The sequence below is a fragment of the Perca flavescens genome, chromosome 7 (genome assembly GCF_004354835.1).
Source record: "Perca flavescens isolate YP-PL-M2 chromosome 7, PFLA_1.0, whole genome shotgun sequence".
Lineage (NCBI taxonomy): Eukaryota > Metazoa > Chordata > Actinopteri > Perciformes > Percidae > Perca > Perca flavescens.
In genome coordinates, this window is record NC_041337.1 from 11,542,714 (window position 1) to 11,560,818 (window position 18,105).

Here is an 18,105-nt window from a genome sequence, read left to right on the forward strand (position 1 = left end):
ATAAAGTGCACGGAAGTGCTTATTTCTTGAACGTTCTGTACATCTATCAAGAAGTCATCAAACAAAGTGTTATATGTAAGTGAAGCATGGTGACAACATCCTATTGATTTGACAAACAGTACATGTATAACAGGAAGTGGACAAAACATCAGAAACATATTATGATACAAAAAATATTGATGAACTTGCAGCTTAGCAGCAAGTGCAGCATCTGGCTTCTTTGTTCCTGTGGAAGTTGTCTCATACAGACATGAAAAATCCCTTATAAAATTGGTGATTGTTCAACCTCCTCTAAATCTGATGCATGCTGCAGATCAGTACATAACTTAATACAATTCACCTACGTAGCTGGCTTTGTAATTGTGAGTTCAGCTGCGAACACTACTAATCACATATTTTGGCAAGGGGAAGTTTCAAAACAACAGATGCTAAAAACAGAAAACTGGCATAAACAATGTTGTCACATGTAGACCCTCAATAAGATATTTGATTAATAAGACTACAAACTTCACCAACAATGTGTCTACACACAAGGAAAGCACCACATTGGCAGAGCAGTAGCAGCTTTAGTGGTCCGTCTGTGTCTACGCAGGATGCATTCAGGCACAGTATTTAGTCTAGGACAACCGTGTTTTAGCATCACTAGGAGCCCAACACACAAGGCAATAGACTTGAGACAAAAATACAACTCTGGTCTCGTTCACACGTATGAAACCTGTAGACACACAAGCAGATCTGTTAAACTCTACTTTACTTTGAGCTAAATAGTAACTGCCAGCATACTAACATGCTCACAATAACAATGCTAACATGCTTATGTTTAGCAGCTAGGCTATAATGTTTAGCAGGTAGGCTATAATGTTTACCATGTTCACCATCTTAGTTCAGCGTGTTAGCAAAATGTTTGCTTATTAGCACTAAACACAAAATACAACAGTGGTGGACAGACTTTGCCATCCATAGTGTTGGGAGTAACGGCGTTTAAGTATAACGGCGTTACTAACTGCGTTATTTTTTCAGTAACGGAGTAATCTAATTAATTACTTTTCCCATCGATGCAACGCCGTTATCGTTACTGAGAATGTAAAGTGGCTCGTTACTTGGTTGAATGAAGCGCGAGGTTTCAGGCTTTGGCTACACACCAGCTGCCTGGAGAGAACAGGGGTGGGGATGATGACACCATTGCAGATGCCATGATGATTGACTGGGTGGGCGGATGCCCTGCTCACGCTGTCTCACTGCACGCTCTGACTACCACTAAACACAAGACAGCGACAATAGCAACGATCCAGGGAAATTCAAAGGTAGCGTTCTTGAACTGGAAGTACCGGCACTACTTCTCCCTCATTGAAATTAAAGGCAAGAATGTTTATGTAACATGCACGCTATGCCCAGGAAAAAAGACTTTATCCACGTCTGCCTCAAGCAACTCAAATCTTATGAAGCACCTCACATCAACACATGCTAACACGACACTTGTTGCTGCTACTAACCCAACCCCAAGCCCAAATGCAGCTAGCGTGAACTCCAGCGAAGGAGACGGAGCCACTCTGTTAAAACAAGCAACGCTAGATTTTTCCGGTCAGCAACAGGTGATACTGTATATAGTGTTTTTATTCTTCAATCAGTTAATATAAACATCTTTGACATTAAAGATGTTATAGAACGTAATAGCATTATAGAACATACAAAATAACGTCACAGTTACTTTGCTAATCAATTTTACAATGTGGTAACTGAGTTACTAACTCAATTACTTTTTGGGAGAAGTAATTTGTAACTGTAAATAATTACTTTTTGAAAGTAAGATGACCAACAACGATAGAGCCACAGCTAAAAATGACCACTGAGTTGAAGCGACACATGCAAGGTCTCAACAACAAACCAAATTGCTTCAGTACATCAGGGTGGTTGTTGTACTTTAAGGTGTTTCTGTTATTTAGTCCACGGCCTGTATGTAGACATGCAACCTACTGTACCTACTCACACCCATCTCTGCTTCATCTCCCAGGCCCTCTCACTCATCCAGTCCTTAGTTCTGCTTGCAGCTGAGCGCTCCGCCCCAAGCACCAAACAGAGCCTGGCCAGTTTGGGCCGGTTTCTCTCCAGGTAGTTCTGGGTGTCTCTCTGCAGCTGGTCCATGGCCCGTGGACGGCTCTCATCCAGGGACACCACAGCACTCAACATGGGGTTGAAGCGGAAGTACACGTCTGGAGGCAACAGATCATCCAAAAGGGTGTGGACCCCTTCAGTGTCTGTAGCACTGTTGATCAGGGTGCTGATTTTGGCCCTCAGGCTGGTGGAGGTGGCAGGTCCCCTCTTTGCATTGTCATAGCGACCGGTGCCAAGGGACAGCACACACTGGAAGGGCTGGTTGGGCCACAATAGACGGCTCTCATGGACAGCCAAGGCACAGGGATTGTTTAGGATAATTCCTCCATCCTACGGAGACACAGACAATAATCTAAAAGTGTATAGGACAGGTATTTTGTTCTCTATTTGTATCTCTATTCTATCCCGCTCAAAGCCATTTGTGCCAAAACACAGAACCCTTTCAACATCCTGATTCTATTTAATTAACTTAAAGCTTGAATATAGATAATGAAACAACTTTAGTAATAACTGTAATACTGTTATACTGTTTGAAAATAATTAGGGAGGTGAGGTGGGGAGGAGGCCAGAGAAGGGGGGGCAGTTATGTATTTTCTTTGCTCAAGAGAGGATATTCTACATTTTAGGGAGAACAGGCAAGGGTCTTTAAACTTTTTCTCATCCCAGATCTTAAATTTTTTTCTTGATCAAAAAACAAGGCTTTGTGTGCACAAGTTATAAAGTCGGTTTGGCAATATGCTAAGGACAACAATCCTGTCATTTTAGTAATTGTTGGCCATATGAAAATCATTCACTTACCAAATTTCTTCTGTCTTCAGTAGCATCATTTTGAGGACAGCAGTTTCCTACCTGGTGAATGTCACTTTGTAAGGGGAACTCCTGGAAGTATCCTGGGGCAGCCGATGATGCTCGCACTGCCTGCCACATCTGGCAGACTGAGCCTCCGGCGTAGCGGCTGAGAGAGCCTGGTTTGTGGTTGTAGTTGCGGAAGACAAAGGCTTTTGGAGTGGTACCCCAGTTTACCACTGCGCTGACTGCTGAAACCTGAGCAGATACCAAATACTTTTATGTCTAATCATATTCTGTATTCAACAGGGGTGGGATTTACTTTAGCAGCTGTAGCATCATTAATCCAACATTATTTTTATCAGAGCTGTGAGCCTGGTGGTGATTTGTAAAATTTCATAGAATCAACTGCTATGGTGATTGAAGTGCTTTTACCTTAGGAGTCAACTCATCCCTGGCTGTTTTGATAAGTACTCTATTTCCCAGCTTTTCTCTAAACAGGATAAAACAGAAGATTCTGTCAGACGTGCTGTCTTACTAAATTCACTGGAGTACTTGTATAGTGTTTGAATCTTTTACGTAAATACCGTAGTATTGTCTCCCAGGTGTCAGTGCTATAGTAAGAGTGACTCCAGCCCATCTTTACGGTACCAACCAGCGGGTTCTGCCGAAACACTTCGGAGCCAAAACGACGATACATGTCTGCACACTCTTCCAGAGAAAAATGGGCCAGGCCCAGCATGTAGGCTAGGACGGCACCTTTAATAAACACATGCAGAGACACACGAGTGAGACACAAACTGATACATTCAGACTGAGAATCATCGAGATGTTGTTGATAATACATTTTATTGTCATTTTTAGTAACTTTCAGTTCTGTAGTTTGTCACCTGTGCTCACTCCACAGATGTAGTCAAACAGCTGGTGGATTTTCTTGCCTGTCTCAGCTTCCAGTAGCTTTAATACCTGCAAAGGCACCACACCTCTGGAAAAGGCAAAGCCAACAACTGAATATTAAATGAAGAATAATAAACATTACGATGAGTTGAAAAGTAAAGTAAGTATATACAAAGCACAGGACAGAGACCATCTTGAACAGGGTTCTGAGTTGAGCTGTAACAGTTGGTTGATAAATCAATTAGACAGAAAATCAATTGGCAACAATTCTGATAATCGATAAATCCTTTGAATCATTTCCAAGCAAAAAAGTCAAACATTCTCTCTTTCCAGCTCTTTAATCAACAGACCTGCCACATTTAAGGTTTGCTACTTTTCTTTGTCTTATATGACAGTAAATTAAATATTGTTGTGTCTTGCACTGTTGGTCAGATGAAACATGCAAATTGAAGACTTAATGGATATTTATCACTATTTTCTGGTTTATAGACAAAAAAACAACCTACTGATTATTGAGAAAACAAATGAGAGATTAAGTGATAATGAAAATATCAGATGTTGCTGCTCTAGTGCTGTTCATGCTCTCTGCATTGTTAAAGGGCCATGATTCATTAATGATACATTTTCCTACAGTTACCTTGTGCCACCACCATCAATTGAGAGCACTCTAATGCCACGGCCTTTGACTGGATCCACGTAGCCAATTAAAGCAAAGCTTTCTCTTAAGGCGCTCTGAAGCACCTGGTTATCTCTGCAGGTTCTTCGCTTTCTTAACAATGTGACCGCGGTTTTCTCCTGGAAACAGAAACATCTTTAAGAATTCACTGAGGTCAAATCATATTTGTTTAACGTTTGTAAATGTGATTGTATCACATCCAACAGACCTGCCACATTAAAGCTTTGCATGATGGGTAATGGATAAGGTGTTCATTGAGTGCCTCCACGCAGGCAGTCAGAGCTTCTGGAGAGGAAGCCTGTGACAGAGTGCCAATCAACCCTTGTGTCATTTCCTCTGCCTGCCTCCGACTCAAGACAACCTGAGAACATACAACCAGAAATTAGTTTTGCACAACAGTTGATGTATTTAAGCTTCTGTAACAGAACCAGCAATGTTTTTACAACCTGTAGGGGACCTGAGCACTAGTTAATATTAAAATCTTGAACACCCTGCTGTACACGCTTAAAGAATGAGATTATGCATGAGGCAATGTCAGGTCATGCTTTAAGGGACACACTGTGTAGGTTTATAGACTGTCAATCAATTTATTTTTATCAACGTAACTTCAACTCACCTTTCTATTTAGCATTGCCTCTGGGGAAGTCATAGCCGGTTTGAGCTTACCGGGCTGGGACAAGGGGCCCAGTTTTAGATAAGCACTCAGCAAATCAGGGATGGCGCTTGTGGGGTTGCAAAGGCAGTCCATAAAGGATACAGTCTTCAGTCTCTCAGAGGTAGCAGATTTAGGGTCCATCTCCGTTAGGAGATTTCTATCATTGTCCTCATCCAATCCACTCTGACCCTTGAAATATTGATTGATGTGACCGGCCATTTGGAAGAAGTTCTCCCCAAAGTTAGTGGTTTTACGGTTGCTGTGGAAAAGTCCTCCAGTTTCATGGATGATAGGTTCGTCTTGCTTCAGTTGAGACATGGCACTTTGAGTTTGTGAGGTGGACTTTGCTGAAAAGTGTTTTTTGTAAGTGCTATTTTTTTCCACAGGAAATTGTTCTCTCCTATTCTGATCTTGGTTAACTTCTTCGGTAACCTTGGCACTAAAGTATTTATTGATGTGCCTTGCAAAGTGGCGGTAGCCCTCCTCCCAGCTGCTGGAGATATTGTTAGGTTCCACTGTTGCCTGATCAGCACCCGATTTCACTTGAGACATTTCCGCTTCTTTAGACTTCATGATGTAAGTGTTTTGCATGTGTCTCCTTTTTAGCCTCTTGTTTGTCCCTCTGCTGGAAGACATGGTTTCCACATTTTCCTGCATTTTAACTTTTGCAAAACCACGAGAGAAGACTGAGTTAATGTGACTAGCCACGTAACTGTAGCTCTCACCGAATGTTGTCGCCAAATTGCTGATGTGAAATAGTTGGAGTCCAGAGTTGTTCTGTCTTGAAGGACTTGTTCCTGAGCTCTCCTGTGTGTCTTTGGTTTTCAAGGTCTGCGTTGTGTCTTTGCCCTTGGATATATATCTCTCTTTGGCTGCATGTTGACTTTGACTACTCTTTTGTGATCTGCCAAGATATTCTGGAGTTGTGACAACAAGGCTGGCATTTTCAGCTAGATGTACAACATCCATTCTCTTGAAATAAATGTTAATATGTCTGGACAATCTATTAAATGATTCACCAAGACGTCCTCCCAGCGACCTCAAAAGAAAACTGTTCTGAGGCTCCTCAAAGATCCCAATTGGAGCTTCCGGTTTGAATGTATTCTTATTGGAGGACGAGTAAAAACGCACCGGCTGGAGATGTTTCAATTCTTTGGTAAAATCTCTGAGGAAGTGGTTAGAGGTAGAGCCTGTATCATTGTAGTTGACATTTTTAAAAGTTGCTTTTCTCGTCAATCTGGACGGATGAGGAGATGACAGCAGTGAATATCTGTGGAGGTCCAGGCCAAGTGGTGCTTTAGCCAGACGATGGTGCTTTCTGAGAAGGCTCATTAGGTACCTAATTTTGCAGTATGATCTCAAAGTCTTGTTCACTGAACTTGAACACAAGTTGGTGCAGAGGTAGCGACCCATGTTTGACCTGATGTAGTGAGCAGCAATTAATCAAAGTACGAATGTCACCCTAAACTTGCATAGATTTAGGTCCTAACAGCATTTGCAACAGGAATCTAAGAAAACACAAAGAAAACACATTAGAACCAGAGTCTACAGCCATTCTACTGTAGCAGCTCTGTGAGGCTGTAGTTTGGCACAGTGAGGCTTTAACTAAATGCTAACATTAGCATGCTAACAAGCTCATAATAACAATGTAGCATGTTGATGTTAGCAGGTATACTATTTACCATGTTCACCATTTTAGTTTAACATGTAAGCAAAAAGCATGCTAACATTTGCTCATTGGCACTAAACCAAGTACAACTGAGGCTGATGGAATGTCATTTTTGCAAGTATTTAGTCATAAATTAAAGTATAGGACAATTTGAAATTTTGACCTGGCATCAGCGGATCAAAGTTATTACAATCAATCTTTAGGGGAACCGGAATGCCTGTACCACACTTCATGGCAATCCATCCAAAAGTTGTTGATACATTTTAATAACAACAAAAGATGTCAGCCTGTACACTAACAATTGAATATGTTGATCTGCTGTTGGCACTAAAGGAAAATTCAGGGGATGACCAAAGTCATTAGGATTAATCCTCTAGGGAAAAAACTATATGCAAATTATAACTAACTTAAATCCAATAATTGATACAAAACATAAAGTTTCATCAAATGAATTACTTTTCAAAACAGAAATCACAAACGTCAGTTAAAAATATATGTCTAAGTATCAAGTAAGTTTGGCATATCAATATCTCCTCTGTTCAGAGCAGAGGCACTAAGTGTGCATTTCAGGGTTAGCTGATTGTGCATAAACATTATGTTCCACAATAACCTTGCACTGCCACCGTTTCCTAGTACTGCCTGCTCATAAATGTGACATGAAACCTAAGAGCACGTACATCAGTGTACATGACCTATACAGATTATTCCTCCAATGGATCTATGTATGCAATGTGATATAGAAATGTGAGAAAAACAGGCAGCTTTTCCCATAGTGTCTCTAATATCCTCAGCAAATGAGTATACCTAATCACTATTTAAAACAAAGTGCATTCATTAACACCATCTGTGGTGCATTCACAAAGAGAACGGCTAACAGCTTGGCCATTACATAGTCACAATTACAACTACTGTAGCCTACTATGGTTGTATTATATATATATATATATATATATATATATATATATATATATATATATATATATATATAAGTAGGGGGAAGGTCATACACCAAAGCAGCTTATAGCTACTCTAACCTTGAAAGGGAATGTCCGATAAAAGCATAAACTGAAGATTTACCTGAAACACAACAGCTAGTTCTTCTGTATTCACAAATCCTCTTCAACCACGTCTGTTTAAAAAAAAAAAAATCCAGTACACACCTTCTGACAAACCTTCAGAAGCACTATTTCTTCTGTGTTTTGATACTTAATTTAACCCTTCTCTTGAGCAGTCCTTTAATCTCATTGGCTGAGCTGGGCTGGGGGGTTGGTGTGGGGTGGGGGAGGGCTGACAAGCATGTCATGTGTTGACCACCAGACTGGAAGTACAAGTCTTAAATTAGGGACAGGGTGACAACTCAAGGGCCTCAGTGAGCTGATATTAGCGGCTTCTTATGTCACAGCACAACACACACAATCACAATCACACCTCCCTCCAAAACAGACTGACTTCTTAAAAACTGTGCACAGGCCACAACAGGTGATACAAAACAATAACACATAGAACTAACTGACTCTGTAAGTACTTTTTTTAATTACCCAGTATAGATTGAGTAATTACAAGGCACAAGCAGGTCCTTTCACAACTGTGCCCTGAAAAGGCATTTAATAATAAACTTTAATATACTGCACTGACTGTATTTACAGCAAAAAGGTGTGAACAATAGAATAGTTTCTTACGGTATTTAATCTTAATTAAAAAAAATTATACAACTAAAGTATGTTGTAGTTTTGCAGTCAGTTTTTGTAAATATATAATTTGAAAAATAAATGATAATCTACATAATTGCATTTCTATACCAGCCCAATTTCTCCATTGTTCCTGCCTTGTTTATCTAAAGTATGAAATGCATTTTAATCATTTAGATTGCGGTTGTGGAAAAGAATAGCAAAATACAAAAAGCATGTAAATCAAAATTGTGTGTGCCTTATATCAATCAGAGTATGTTTTGTCAACATCACTGTCCTAGAGGCTACAGCAACAACACTTATAATCTCTGAAGAGCACACACTCTTCTGCGTTGTATAATATATTGTTGATGAATCACACAGGTTCCTGTGGAATTAAAAACTCTTTTGTCTGTATCGGTCCACCAGCACACAGATATTACTTACAAATTGCAATTCAAATTACAAACGCCATGCCAATTCAGTCAGTTTTGGTTTCTGAGTTTCCTTTGCTATGAGATACACTAAATATTGATATCACCCATCATTTCTGCTTATATCTTTTACAAGTCAACTTTAAATGAACAGGTCAATCATGATCTGACAAATAATCATGACTGCCATATAACACAATTCCATAGTAATAAGGGTTACCCCTGATTATTTTAAGACTTAAAATGACATCTAGTGGCAGATTCCTGGCAGTTCATCTACTCTCTGCTTTTGAATGAACCTCAATCGGAGACACTGTGCAACAGGAAATTACCTGCATTTTGCTTCAGTAATTTTCTCTGTTCTGTATATTAGTCATAATATGACAGTCTTGTATACAGTACACCATTTCTCTCATTCTTTTGCAGTAAAGCTTTTTACGTCATGTTTTTATAGTTAGGAGTTACAAAGTTTAGAGATGCAAATGATGAGAAAACAAGCATGAGTTGACACAAATATACAAAAATCCTGAGGAAATGGTGTTTTTTTTTATAACATTTATTTGGATGCCAATATGACACATTATACTGTACATAATTATTTTTATTTAGGCCATTTCCTGTATTTTAAAGGTTTTTTTTTTTCACGTTTATCTTGCAATATCAACATCTCTATTACTATCATTGTTTTCAGATATTTTGTAGTAGAGGTTTTCATCACTTAAACTGAAGATGTTTAATCAAACTTACAGTCTAGCTCTAGTAAAGAAATTCTGCAGCAAATTATAGCTTCACAACATACACATACAAATTCGGCAGCAAATATTTCTCTCCAGCTAAGAACAGTCTTTAATTCTTCCAGACAAATTGATAATAAACTGATGGTTAAGCAGGAAAAACCATCCAGTTCTTCCTCATGTTCAATGAACTCATGAAACATACTTTATTTTCTTAGTGGTCACAAGTCAATGCGTTTTCTTTTCACACCGTCCCGTTCTGCACTCCTCACCTCGTCCAGTCCACTTTAAGCGATTCCTGGCAAAGATGGCATAGGACTTGTCCATGAATGGTCTCACAGGTGACCACATCATGAAGCGACCCAACCAGCCAAGGCCCACTGCACTGTACATGACTGCAAACGCTGGGATCCCACGGTGAACCTGCCAATGCAAAAAGGGGTCAGTCGACTGGCATAATAGTTAGGCTAATACTACTACATTAAGGCTTATCTGCAAAAATCTTTTCAAAATGGCAACTTGATATACAGAATATTACAGTACTAGTAAAGCCAGTGGAATGTATGTTTACCTCGTCTTTCTCATCAATTGCATGCATTTCCTCCATGGCCATCGCGTAGCTGACACCCTTGTATTTCTCTACATCATAGTCTGGCAGGGAGATATCAATAAAATATACTTTCCCAGGCCGGTTTCTCTGCAGAAATTGGAGGAACCGGATCTCCGTCACACATATTGGACAAAGCCCATCATACAGCACCTGAAACAGAGCAGGGAAAAGATTCTTCAATTTTCTCTTTCAGCACTGAATATTTCCTTAAAATGACTAATAGTGGAGAAAAGGGATTTCCAGCTGGCAAAGGTTGAGTGGCAACCATATTAATATATACTGTGTTGTGTACAAATAGTTCCTGTCCAGTTCTGCTTCAATATTGTATACCAAGTGTTTGAGCCACATTTGATTCAGAAAAGGAGTCCAATTACTAATGTTCTAGACAACCAATGATGAAAGGGGAACAATAAATAACACTGCGAAAACTGGAACTCAACAAAATATTGAAATTGAATGCTAGCTGAAATGATATTATAACCATAAGAGTTAATAGTGTTTTGTATTACACTATTCAAATGAAAACCTTTAGAAATTACAAAATCAAGTAAACCGAATAAATGAAAAATGAAAAGAAAAACTGTTTCAAAAGGGATTACTTGTGCAACAGTATAATTTTTCATCAGTACTTACATAATACTTGGAAGACAACTACCAACAACTTTTGCAAGTAACCATTTCCACCAGGAAAAGAAAAAAAGTGTAGTATAAAGAAACGGGCGTGCAGCGATTTTTCAGCCTTACCCAATGTTTCTTTCCTAAACCCAACCATTTATTGTGTTCCTAAGCGTGTTTTTGTCGTTATTTTCCGTGTTTTTGTCACTGTTTTGTTACTAAAGGGTTTCCCTGTGTTCTTTTCGTAAACCCAACTATTTTTTTTTTTTTTTTTACAGGCGTGTGACGTTGCACGCAACGTGGCGAGGCCACGTGGTGGGTATGTTTACATCAGCTGTATACAGTGTAGGCATACACGTGGATAGCTGAAAATGCGTACAATAACACGCCATTTTGCTTTATGAAAGTGGCGTGTATATTTACGCAAAGTCATGATGCCATGCTGCTGTATGCTCAGTTTGACTCTCCCCCATCAAGAAGACGCTTTCAACATTCCCTGCTGTATTTGAATAAATTAAATTGTTTAAGGTATGCAAATCATTTTTTTCATAAGATGTATTTGTATTACTGTCCTGACCTTTTGTATGCTTTAATCAAACATTACTAAGTTTGAAACAGTGTTTTGTTAACTTCTAAGTGACATGGCATATGTCAATGCCAGTGTGTCTAGCTAGCAAATAGTGTTCGGTCATGGCTGATAGAGTGGGAATTTGTTGCTACCAAAGCTAAGCAGCCATATCTAAACAGACCAAACAGTATTTTTCCACATACACAAGTCATTGTGGGGTACATAACTAACATCAGCACATTGACTCAAGGTAGACCAGTTATATATACACTGTCCCCAGGTTTTGTGGTCAGTTGCAACATCTGACTTCTTCCATTCAAATAAATGTTGTTGGATAGGTCATATGTTCTTATCTTTAAATGGTATTGGTTATTAGCACACAAATGTAAGATTACTATATAACAATTTGGTTTGTCTTGGATGGCTACACCATCTGATAGGATTGTTGCGTTTAGATGCCTAATATAAGAAAGGGTATGAGATCAAAGTAGACATACATTTTGTCATTGTGTTTTATATGGTTGGAATTAATCTCACGTTAACTGGCTAACAGCAAACAACCTGAATATGCAACAGCTTACAGAGAAATACAGACCATTGGTAGAAAGACCCTGACTAGACTGTGATTATTGGAAAGTGAAAAACCAAAGCCCCTAAAGCTCCTGTAAACAGAGCCTTCATTGATGAATGATAATAAATTAAAACCGTGTTATGTGTCGACTGTAGGAACGTTACCACAGAGAAGCTTACCTTGACACCTGCAGACTCAGAGCTGAAGGTCCGATACCGATGCCTGCTGCAGAGGGCAGGTGCCACACTTATTGCGGTCGTTGAGTTTACACAACTGGGAAATTTGGTCAAACCCGACACCAACCATGCTCTCACTTGGGAAAACATTTGCAAATACACTGAACCCACCACAGCGGTAAACGTGCTAATTTAACAGCCAACAAACTAGCTACACCGATGACATTATATAAGTAATTTCCTTCCTCACAGTAGGCTACCTGACTTTGTCGTAACAGCTAACATTAGCTAATGTTACTAGCCAGCAATGCATGTGTTACACAAGCGGTTGAGTAACAGTCACGTGCTGTATGGTGTTCAAAATAAACGCTCGACAGAAACACCTCAAACATTATCTATCGTCCTTACTTTACACCCGACTATTTGGTGAATGAAAGTTAAATTCATATAAACTGTAAATAGCAGAAGCCACAGCTGACCCGCCGGGGAAGCATGACTGAAGGAGGCGTGGTGATTGGGTGACTGAAGTGTAGTGGATGTTTCCGTGGGAGGTCCCACTCTGCTACTTTTTTTCTATCCAAATGTCAGTGGAACAAAATTGTAATCCCACCCCATAGATAGCCTGTTTCTCACTTTTATTTGTCTTTTGGAGTTAGATGAGACCTTTTGGAGATAGATGAGACAAATGAGCATCTGTAAATTTATTGGCTTAGTAATATTTCAGCATGTCCTCATACATTATTATTTTGTAATTTCCCACAGAGTGCTTTTCATAATCCTTTCTAAATAGCTGAAACAAAATACTTGGGGTTCCTGGTTATATTCTAATCTAAAATGGTATATCCTGTAATGTCTAATTCAATTTCAGCACCTCCATCAATTTAATTCGGATAAAACACATCTTATTTTGTTATTATTCAACAACAACAGATCCCACAAGGCATTGATGGAACATCTGTGGCTGAGGCTCAAGGGACTTATGTTATTGTTGAATGCTAACAAAATAAATTTGGTCTCCAGGAGGGTTGTTGCTTTTTCTGTGTATGGTCACTTGTATTTGTCATGCAAGCACACGTGATGAGATCAAAGGCCTTAAAGCAGGGTCTTTCTGAGGCAGCCACAGTCTGGTACAACAACAGGGTTTATAGTCTGGCCAACACGGTTTCAAGGATTGTGCAGAGGTGAGCTCTTGTGAATGTTGTTGTAGGGTTTGCATCATGTGCATTACCACAGCTTTGAAAATGTGCAGTTGTTTTTACTCTGTTTACTTCTTTTACTTGTTCCCACTATCCAGTCAGTGGATTGATCATGGCCCCTGCAACAGCAACCAAACTAGGCTACACACCACCAGATGGAGGCTGGGGCTGGGCTGTCGTCTTTGGCGCTTTCATCTCCATAGGATTCTCCTATGCCTTTCCCAAGTCCCTCACCATCTACTTTAAGGAGATTCAGGAATATTTCTTTGTTTCCTACAGTGAGATTGCCTGGCTGTCCTCAGTCATGCTCGCTTCTATGTATGCAGGAGGTCAGTGAACATCATACATTTTCAAAATGTGACAAAGGCATTTAAAAGAAAAAAACTCTTGTTTCCCAACAATATTTTGACTGAGCAAAGTTATTCCATCATACATTTTGTAAACAAAACAGATATAACCTCAGTGCTGTAAACTTTTAGTGAAAGATGGTACTAAGAAAGTGAGATATTTCTCTCCTCTGTACAGGACCTGTGAGCAGTTTACTTGTCAACCGTTATGGCAGCAGACCTGTGGTTATGGTCGGTGGGCTCATGGTTAGCACTGGCATGATACTTGCTTCTTTTGGCAAGACTATCGTGCATCTGTATCTTTGTGTTGGAGTAATTGGAGGTAAGTAATATACAGTATATATAGGCATACATATATTCTTAATAATCATATTAGATGAGCTAGAGTTAATTTAGTTTTTCAGTAATGTTACTAGTGAGGTTGCTGCTGTTCTTTGTAATGTTTGCTTTATGTTGCCTGGTTGTCGCCAGCTTACACAGGAGGAAGGAGTTTTTTGAATATCAGGGTCAGTCCACTAGTGTCATATGTGCCGCTGTGTAGAGTAAACTTGGGCCATTCTGTGAAATGTGTACATTTGTACTCAAATCACAATGAAATATCCATGCCTTGTTAAAATTGTACTATCAGAGCAATACGCAGACTTGGGTAAGACCTTGTTTTTGAAAATTACTCACTAATCAGATGCATTTAGAAAATCCCCACATGCCTCCATGTAGGCTACGCTAGACCTCATGATAATACAAGTGAGTAAACAAACCTCTCAGACTTTAAACTTTAGCCTAATCTATAATCTAGTAGAGATGATTTACATGAGGCACAGAAAGGAACTGTACATCGGCAAAGTGTCTGATTTTATCTATAAAATTAAGAAGTACTCAATACGCTATGGACATAACATGTAATATAATGTCAGAATTAATACTAAGGGTTGCAACTTACAATTATTTTCATTACTGATTCATCTGCAGAGAACGTTATAGTGAAAGAAGTCTGTCACAGTTTCCTTAAAGCCATGGCGACATCTTCAAATTTTAGTACATTTTTGAAACCTTTAATCAGCTCATTATTGCAAAAAAGATCAAATAATAATAATATTGAATTTTTATAGCTACTAAAAATGCTATCCTACCTCCTTAAGGTCAAGGTGATGGTTTTATGGTCTAGCTTCATAATAGTCGCTGGAATTAAATCAAAATCAGTATTCCTCTCTGAACAACGTTGAACAAAGTTGTCCACATGCCTCACTGTTTCCTTATGTCTTTAAATTTCATTTTTAAATGAGACATCAGCATCATGATCACAAATTCTATTTTTTATGGTGTGTTAATGAGCCATTTTATTATTTGAACAGGTTTGGGCCTCGCCTTCAACCTACAGCCGGCGCTGACGATTATAGGTACCTACTTCCAGGTCAAAAGGCCACTGGCTAACGGGCTCGCCATGACAGGTAGTCCAGTTGTTCTGTTCACTCTGGCCCCTCTCAATCAGTTTCTGTTTGATTCTTTTGGCTGGAGAGGGAGCTTCCTTATCCTGGGATCCATTGTTTTGAACTGCTGTGTGGCTGGCGCTTTGATGAGACCAGTCCACAAAAATGCCCAATCAAAGACTGATCCACCAGAATGCAATGGGGCAGCTGCTGAGGAAGCTGCTACATCAGACACCAGTGCACAGTCAGCTAACCTTCTGACTAAAGAAAACCAAGAGGAGAGCAGGAGTCAGGGCTGTGTGCACAAAATCATAGATCCTGCACTTTTCAAACACCGGGGCTTCCTCATTTATCTCATTGGTAATGTGGTCATGTTCTTTGGGTTTTTCGCGCCTGTGGTCTTTCTGGCTCCGTATGCCAAACATCAAGGGATTGATGAATATTCAGCAGCTTTCTTGCTCTCTATTTTTGCTCTGGTGGATATGTTTAGCAGACCAGCCACTGGCTTCATTGGCAACACCAAATGGATTCGGCCACGGATCCAATACTTTTTTAGTTTTGCAGTTTCATACAATGGTGTGTGCCACCTTATATGCCCACTGTTACCTGGATATGTGGGTCTGGTTGTTTATGCTGTCTTCTTTGGTTTGGCGTTTGGAATGCTTTCTGCACTGCTTTTTGAAGTTCTGATGGACCTCGTTGGAGCGCATCGCTTCTCCAGTGCAGTTGGACTTGTCACCATTATCGAGTGTGGACCGGTGCTTCTTGGACCTCCCCTTTCAGGTTTGTAAACTTTGGGTACAAAGATTTTTTTATTACATTTTTTTCAGATTGTAAACACAAACAAAATGTAGGAATTTCTAAAATGGTGAGCAATAAAGTGTGCATCTTCTCTTTCAGGAGCTCTGGTTGATATTTTCGGGGAATACAAATACATGTACTACGCTTGTGGAGTGTTTATGCTGGTGCCTGGTATATTTTTCTTCATCATGCATTACTTCAACTACAAGAAACTGGACGAGGAGCGGAGGGGGACTGTGGCTTTGGAGCTGAGGACTTGTGATGAGGCAGTGCAACTTAAAATGAGCCAGGATGGTGACAGCACATGAAACACATGGATGAACATGCTGGCTATGATTTTTAGTTGATGTAGACCAGTGTTTCCCAAACTTTTTACAGTTCCGTACCCCTTCAGACTTTCAGCCTCCAGCTACATACCCCCCAACCCCGCACTCTTATATTCATTATTTTTATTAGCGTACCCCCTATGTCACTTTGCGTATCCTTGGAGGTACATGTACCCAAGTTTGGGAACCAATGATATAGACAGATGACACTGCATAGGCTCTTTACAGCAGGACGTACAATATATGTATGTGTATACAATTATTTTCTACTTTGGATGAGGTTGTTGGAGTCTTTGAACCTTTTCTACGCAGATCAAGATTTAGTATTTTAATGGTTATTTTATATGTTATTATTACAGCATGTGCCAACTGTAACTCTTTATGGCCTTTGATGATAAATCATCTAGAACTGCTGCAGCTCATTTTAATGCAATTATCGTAATGGCTCAATAAACTAATATGGTTCCTCTTTGTTTCTTCAGTGGATGAATAAAAAGTAATTTTCCTGAGGGACTGATATAAAATAACTAGTCAAACCCCACAGCAGTCATACCACTACCGTTTATGTCATCTTCTTACCACTAGATGGCACTGGACACTACCAAGTGCAACACATCTCTCCTATTAAACCTCAAATAAACCACAAGCAGCTTCATTGGTGGTTTGGTTCTTTACAGCATTGCTTTCCAAAGTCTAGGTCGTGACCCTCCCATGGACTGGCAGATATTATGAATGGGTTGCCAAGGGCGCAGCAATTCAAATATGAGAAAATGAAATGTCTGTTGTAAAGTGTACACACTATCTCTCTTAAAAATACCTTCCTTGAAATCCCCTTCTGCTGCCCATAAGTTTAACTCCCACTTTTAGAGAAAAAAAATCATTATTCAAGTTGAATTCATTTTTAGTGCCCTGGAGATCTGTACAAGTTGTTTCACTGGGACATCACTTTAATACAGTTATAAAAATGCATTATGAGTTTACGGAAATATTTTAGCGTCTTGGGAAGTCTTATGTGCGTTTAATAATAATTTTGCATTTGCAAGTATAGAACTGAAATGTTTTACTTAGCCTCACTGACATAAAAAGTATTGTGCATGTAACACCAGCATAGTTATAATACTGTAGTGTTTAGGAAAAGAACAATGCCATTAGTAGAAAAGTATGCCTAAATGATCCATTCTTATCATGTTCCTGCAAGGTGCATATTGACTTCCTTTTTCAGATGGACGAATACTGGACAAAAAACTGAGGGAATCAATACGTTTCATTATAACCTTAGATAACATTATCTGAAAATCCAAAAAACTGTGTAAATCCATGGCTTATGGGTGGACGGTCTTCTCTTTGGTTGCTGGTTTAATTTCAATCAACAAAAATATTACTGTTTTGACACAAGCTCTAGTTTTATCATAAAACTGTCGCAAATGTATTTTTAGTGTATTTTTTAAAAATCACGTGCATATGTATATATATATATATATATATATGCTATTATACAGTATATCATTGTATTATTATTACTCATGCATTAATGTGTAAGTAGCCGTTTACTCTTGGTTGAGGTGGAGCTAATTCTGAACTATTTCATAGGCCTGCAACTAATAAATATTTTCATTATGAATTAATCTGCTGGTTATTTTTTATATTTATGTACAGTAGATGCACACAACATTTCCAACACTGTAATAACATATTCATAACTACAAATTATATACATATTATTAACAAACAGAAACAAATACTGACATGTAAGTTTAAAAAGAGGAAAATGAAATGCAGTTCGCAACAAAACCATATTTTAGTGTGGGTAAATAACCCAACAGTACCCAAATTGAGTA

The 18,105-nt window shown here is 39.1% G+C and overlaps 3 protein-coding genes across 3 annotated transcripts; 1 reads left to right on the top strand and 2 right to left on the bottom strand.

The window, feature by feature from the left end:
• Positions 1-1,983: 1,983 nt before the first annotated feature.
• Positions 1,984-5,444, bottom strand: LOC114558257 (calcium-independent phospholipase A2-gamma). The gene is made up of 8 exons (XM_028582094.1): positions 5,088-5,444; positions 4,680-4,832; positions 4,433-4,590; positions 3,789-3,883; positions 3,486-3,657; positions 3,334-3,391; positions 2,962-3,156; positions 1,984-2,442 (listed from the first exon to the last, which is right to left on the bottom strand). Exons 1-8 carry the CDS (start codon positions 5,442-5,444, stop codon positions 1,984-1,986), a joined length of 1,647 nt encoding a protein of 548 aa, XP_028437895.1.
• A 4,024-nt stretch (positions 5,445-9,468) lies between these two features.
• On the bottom strand, positions 9,469-12,698 carry LOC114559137 (uncharacterized protein At5g50100, chloroplastic). The gene is made up of 3 exons (XM_028583616.1): positions 12,174-12,698; positions 10,202-10,390; positions 9,469-10,053 (listed from the first exon to the last, which is right to left on the bottom strand). Exons 1-3 carry the CDS (start codon positions 12,318-12,320, stop codon positions 9,859-9,861), a joined length of 531 nt encoding a protein of 176 aa, XP_028439417.1. The 5' UTR covers positions 12,321-12,698; the 3' UTR covers positions 9,469-9,858.
• Positions 12,699-13,478: 780 nt separating this feature from the next.
• On the top strand, positions 13,479-16,249 carry slc16a7 (solute carrier family 16 member 7). The gene is made up of 5 exons (XM_028582095.1): positions 13,479-13,695; positions 13,892-14,035; positions 15,066-15,377; positions 15,408-15,923; positions 16,041-16,249. Exons 1-5 carry the CDS (start codon positions 13,479-13,481, stop codon positions 16,247-16,249), a joined length of 1,398 nt encoding a protein of 465 aa, XP_028437896.1.
• Positions 16,250-18,105: the final 1,856 nt, after the last annotated feature.

Coding starts and splice junctions, on each gene's coding strand:
- LOC114559137 (XM_028583616.1), bottom strand. CDS start 12,320: ATGTTTTCCCAAGTGAGAGCATGGTTGGTGTCGGGTTTGACCAAATTT. Junction 10,391..12,173: donor CTGAGTCTGCAGGTGTCAAG/GTAAGCTTCTCT, acceptor GCTCTGTTTCAG/GTGCTGTATGATGGGCTTTG. Junction 10,054..10,201: donor CAATTGATGAGAAAGACGAG/GTAAACATACAT, acceptor TTGCATTGGCAG/GTTCACCGTGGGATCCCAGC.
- slc16a7 (XM_028582095.1), top strand. CDS start 13,479: ATGGCCCCTGCAACAGCAACCAAACTAGGCTACACACCACCAGATGGA. Junction 14,036..15,065: donor TTGTGTTGGAGTAATTGGAG/GTAAGTAATATA, acceptor TTATTTGAACAG/GTTTGGGCCTCGCCTTCAAC. Junction 15,378..15,407: donor AGCTGCTACATCAGACACCA/GTGCACAGTCAG, acceptor TTCTGACTAAAG/AAAACCAAGAGGAGAGCAGG.
- LOC114558257 (XM_028582094.1), bottom strand. CDS start 5,444: ATGTCTCAACTGAAGCAAGACGAACCTATCATCCATGAAACTGGAGGA. Junction 3,658..3,788: donor CATCTGTGGAGTGAGCACAG/GTGACAAACTAC, acceptor TGTTTATTAAAG/GTGCCGTCCTAGCCTACATG. Junction 2,443..2,961: donor TACAAAGTGACATTCACCAG/GTAGGAAACTGC, acceptor GTGTCTCCGTAG/GATGGAGGAATTATCCTAAA.